The sequence below is a fragment of the Amphimedon queenslandica genome, unplaced genomic scaffold (genome assembly GCF_000090795.2).
Source record: "Amphimedon queenslandica unplaced genomic scaffold, v1.1 AMPQUscaffold_13356, whole genome shotgun sequence".
Taxonomy (NCBI): Eukaryota; Metazoa; Porifera; class Demospongiae; order Haplosclerida; family Niphatidae; genus Amphimedon; species Amphimedon queenslandica.
Window position 1 is genome coordinate 166,904 of NW_003546408.1, and position 4,045 is coordinate 170,948.

Genomic DNA, 4,045 nt, shown 5'->3' on the forward strand with positions numbered 1-4,045 from the left:
GTAGTTAATAATTAATTATGTTTTGTATGTATCAGTGTTATTAGGGAGCATGGACTTATTGATGTATACAGAATATTAGGTAATGAGTAAAAACATTTTTAGCTACTAAAATTATTATAGGTAGAGAAAGGTTGTTGTCCAATGAAGAACAGTAAGTACATGTAATACTTGTTGCGTGTTTGTTTGTATTGTTGTTGTGTATTGTTTGTTTGTAAATGCACTTGTTTACATCAAGAGTAGCTACTCTTGTTTACATTCACATTAGGTCTGTTAGAGTTTTAATGAGACGTTTTGCAAGATTTCTTGATGCAGAGACAACTGAAAAACTAATACAGAGTTTTTTTAGTAAATTAATGATTGTGCCTGGTATTATTTTAGTGGGTGTGGTTTATATAGACGAAAAGAGGTTGATTAAGAGAATCAAGATTCTTCAAACTTATTGTTGCCTTGGTATCAAAACACTAGCTGGTAAGGAAATCTGTTTAAAAGAACAAAACCAGTTTATCTTGTTATTATACTGGTCACAGGTGGTGAACTGTATGAAAGGTTAAGAGAGAAGAGAGAGAAAACAAGAGAAAGAATGAAGGCTTCACTTGTTTTAATAACAAAGAATAACAAGGTAAGCTTGAACTGCATGGTGGCAATACTAACTTCATCAAAATTTAGTCAATTGCTTCAATGGAACAGCAGAAGTGAGTGCCTATTATGTGACATTATAAATTGAAGCAATGAAACCACAACACATAACACAAACATGATGCGCAGTGGGCATTATACATGTATGTTTTGTCTTGTGTTTAACATTTTCTTCTTTGCAGTGCTACTATATCATGTACTAATACTGAACTACAAGGACAACAAGCAATGTGTAGTACTGGTAAAACAAAATACTCATTAACTCCATTAAACATTACATACTCACCTGGTGTGGAGCAACTGGATCATGAAGAGAAACAAGTAAGGATTCATACCAGTGCGTCATTAAATGCCAGTTTGATACTAATTGTTCCCATATTCCTCATATTTTGAGTGAGTGGGAGCAATGGCAATGGCTTCACATAATAGTAACTTTAGTTTCCTTGGATATGTGTGTGTGTTTGTGTTAACTTAGAGCAATCACAGCCGAGACTAATCACAGCTGAAACGACACCTTTGCAGCTGCCAGCAGACACATACATGTATAATGCATATCATTAATCTTGTTTGAATTCCTTTTGAAACATGCACTGATACCTCTTCCCTTTATATTTTTATATAGATATGTTCAGTCCATCGTATATTACCTGATGTATATTTACACTGTAAAGGAGTAATGATTGCTGAGAGTAGGAAATGTGGAGGGAAGCTACGTCTGATGGATGCTAGGAAGTTGTGTCGTATTGATGTAAATAAAACTAGAAAAATATATAATCATCTTGTGTCTAAAGAACTTGTACAACAACATTAATGCATGTATTTATCATTGAATGGATTTGCAATGTAGTTTGGATTTACTATCCAAATTTGTATCGTGGTTTCTCAGCTGGGCGCAGTGGCGTGTGCCTGTAACTGTAGCTACCTGCAGGGCTGAGGTCTGTAGATGGTTTCAGGTCGGGACTCCTGGGGGGGTGCTGCTCTATGTTGAGCGGACGCCCGCACTGGGTTTGGCATCAATATGGGTATTGCGGAGGAGTCCAGTGATGTCCAGGTTGTATAATGAGAACCGTATCGGCCCAGGCCCTAGCGGGAGCAGGCAAAAGGCTCCGTACTGAGTGGTAGTGGGATAACGTCTGTGAATTCATTCACCAGCCTGGCCAATAATTAATCAGACCAAACTTTTTTGTTTCTTTTTTTTTCTTCTAGTAAAACTTTATTTCAAAAATCGTATATGTTACGTAGTCTATAATATCTATGGCATAATCAATATGTCAGTGTTTATTTATGGATACGGGTGTGTGGGTGTAGGTACATATCTAAATTGGATGAAGTCCACTGAGTTAACAGAGGAGAAAGCAATAAAAAAAACACTAATAATGTCAGCTGCTGTGCTACAGATTTAAATGATTTAATTATTTTTAATAAATTATAACAATTAACAAACATAATTAAAACATAACGTGGGCGAAATGTCTGTGGTTCACAACTTCCGTTTGAGCATTAAGGAGGAGTGTGTGCCTTGGTATAACTTGAAAGCATCAGTGGCAGCCAATCTGTTTAGAAAATAGAAATGATATTTTTACGGTTACTTGTAATATTCCTGGGAAGAGTAAGAGCTTTAATGGAGCAAGTGGCAGCTCCCCCTCGAGCTCCAGTGCAGGAGAGCGCTAGAGGAGCAGCAACCTCACCCGCCGTTATTGTTGCTGGTGATATTCTCTGGTACATGAGGGACCCGCCACCAGATGCTCACTGTCAGTTCTTAGTGCAATCTGAGCAAGAGACCAGCTACTGTTACAGAAAATGTGAAATGGTTAGTGCAAAGTAAATAATTGCCACATGATGTACACTTCATAGAATGCCATAGTCTCGCTAGCATGGGCTGGCAGCCTCATTTTATAGTAGTCTATTTCATGTAGGTTACATCTCAGCACACCAAAATACCTAACAACTGTGTTATCTAACCGATTGATCACTGGAAAAGCCAACTCTCACATTACTTCACTGCATCTTTGTAGCCTCAGAATTTATAACACTGAAAAGCAACAATGTTGTGTCATGCAACAATGTCGTGTCATGCAACAAACAATGTACGAACACTCGATGAATCAAATACATGCACATACAAGTTCTTTAATTTTGTATTAAATGTACAATGTATTGTCTATTTTTGTTTCCAATAATGCTGGTCATTTCTCCAAAGAGACTCCAGTTCAGTATCATTGTTAGGATATCTTGCTAGAAATGAGGAAATGATTCCTTCAAATGAACTATCAAACTCATTAAGAACAACAGAACCATCTAATGAAAGGAATACAGTTAGTGAAGCAATTGTGCCTAGCCACCAAACTCTATGTAACAATGGCATACACTATGCAAATAAACAAATAAACCAACCCATTGGTTAGGCAGGTTCATTAATGATTGAATATACCCATCCCCTGCTTACCAGTATCAATTGAAGTGTGTGGCTGTACAAATAACCTTCTAGGCATCTTCCTAGCCATTACAGTATCTCTTAACATCAAATGATCATCAGTAACAGTTGAATATTTATTATAACTGTCCTGAGCTAATGTCTGCTGTAGACTTGTATATCTAGAAAAATGAACGTCTATTTATCATAACAGTATTGAGTAATGAACAATAAACATGTACAAATTACAAATGGGAATAGAACATAAACAGAAACTAGCTATACCTATGTACTGGGTACATACATGCATGTAGATATAAGCTAGTTGCTTATGGTTGAATGCACTCTCTAGTAGCATATTATGTAAACAATGGTAGAAATAATGGTACAAAGTACAAACAGTGAACAGACAATTAAAGGAATAATCATGCACTAAGTGCCTAAACTACATACCTGCAGTTTATTTAAGAATTCTCTAATGACAGGTTTAGCAATGGTCTCCAGTTTATTCCTATCAAACCTGATCAAGAGGTCAGGCTTACCATCAGAGCCAGTAACACTCTCAATATTAAATACAGGAGTATCAGAATCCATCAATGCATGCAATATAACATAAGGAGCCTGCATGTGAGCCTATGAGTGGTGGGTGGAACAACATTGGATTAGAATGACACCAGTAACATAGATCAGTATAGACTAGTAATATCAGCAGCTGAAGAGGGAAATCATAGCAACAGTGTCTGAGAGTATACTTATTGTGACACATCTGGCCATTTGCATATCATACAAATACAACAGCCTTCTCATATTGCTAGTTTTCTTGGATATACATGCATTATCCTTCTAATTTTAAATGTGCAATAATGAGCAGGTTAGATCAGTAACATACTTGTCTCCATTTCTTTGTTTCAGGTGTATAAAACTCTAATGCTATAAGTCCTGCCCTCAACATGCTCAACCAATTCACATACATTATGTCTTCAGCTTCAGCCCCTC

The 4,045-nt window shown here is 36.7% G+C and overlaps 1 protein-coding gene and 1 long non-coding RNA gene across 3 annotated transcripts; one reads left to right on the plus strand and one right to left on the minus strand.

The window, feature by feature from the left end:
• The first annotated feature begins 2 nt into the window (after nucleotides 1–2).
• Nucleotides 3–2,822, plus strand: LOC109582783 (transcriptional adapter 2-alpha-like). 2 transcript variants are annotated; one of them, XM_019997721.1, is made up of 9 exons: nucleotides 3–79; nucleotides 121–151; nucleotides 266–345; nucleotides 397–468; nucleotides 528–619; nucleotides 667–692; nucleotides 819–957; nucleotides 1,259–2,446; nucleotides 2,553–2,822. In XM_019997721.1, exons 3-8 carry the CDS (start codon nucleotides 282–284, stop codon nucleotides 1,445–1,447), a joined length of 582 nt encoding a protein of 193 aa, XP_019853280.1. In that variant the 5' UTR covers nucleotides 3–79; nucleotides 121–151; nucleotides 266–281; the 3' UTR covers nucleotides 1,448–2,446; nucleotides 2,553–2,822. The 2 variants fall into 2 exon arrangements, with proteins under 2 accessions (XP_019853280.1, XP_019853279.1); XM_019997720.1 differs by lacking the exons at nucleotides 3–79; nucleotides 121–151 and having other exon boundaries at nucleotides 160–345.
• LOC109582784 (uncharacterized) lies at nucleotides 2,660–4,038 on the minus strand. Its single transcript, XR_002185220.1, has 4 exons — nucleotides 3,939–4,038; nucleotides 3,503–3,682; nucleotides 3,083–3,231; nucleotides 2,660–2,934 (listed from the first exon to the last, which is right to left on the minus strand). It is a non-coding gene; the product is annotated as an uncharacterized LOC109582784 (long non-coding RNA).
• Nucleotides 4,039–4,045: the final 7 nt, after the last annotated feature.

Bases quoted from the DNA above. Each gene is read 5' to 3' on its own strand.
- LOC109582783 (XM_019997720.1), top strand. From the start codon at position 216: ATGCACTTGTTTACATCAAGAGTAGCTACTCTTGTTTACATTCACATT. The intron at 469-527 runs GTAAGGAAATCT...TACTGGTCACAG, and splicing joins TGGTATCAAAACACTAGCTG to GTGGTGAACTGTATGAAAGG. The intron at 958-1,258 runs GTAAGGATTCAT...ATTTTTATATAG, and splicing joins TGGATCATGAAGAGAAACAA to ATATGTTCAGTCCATCGTAT.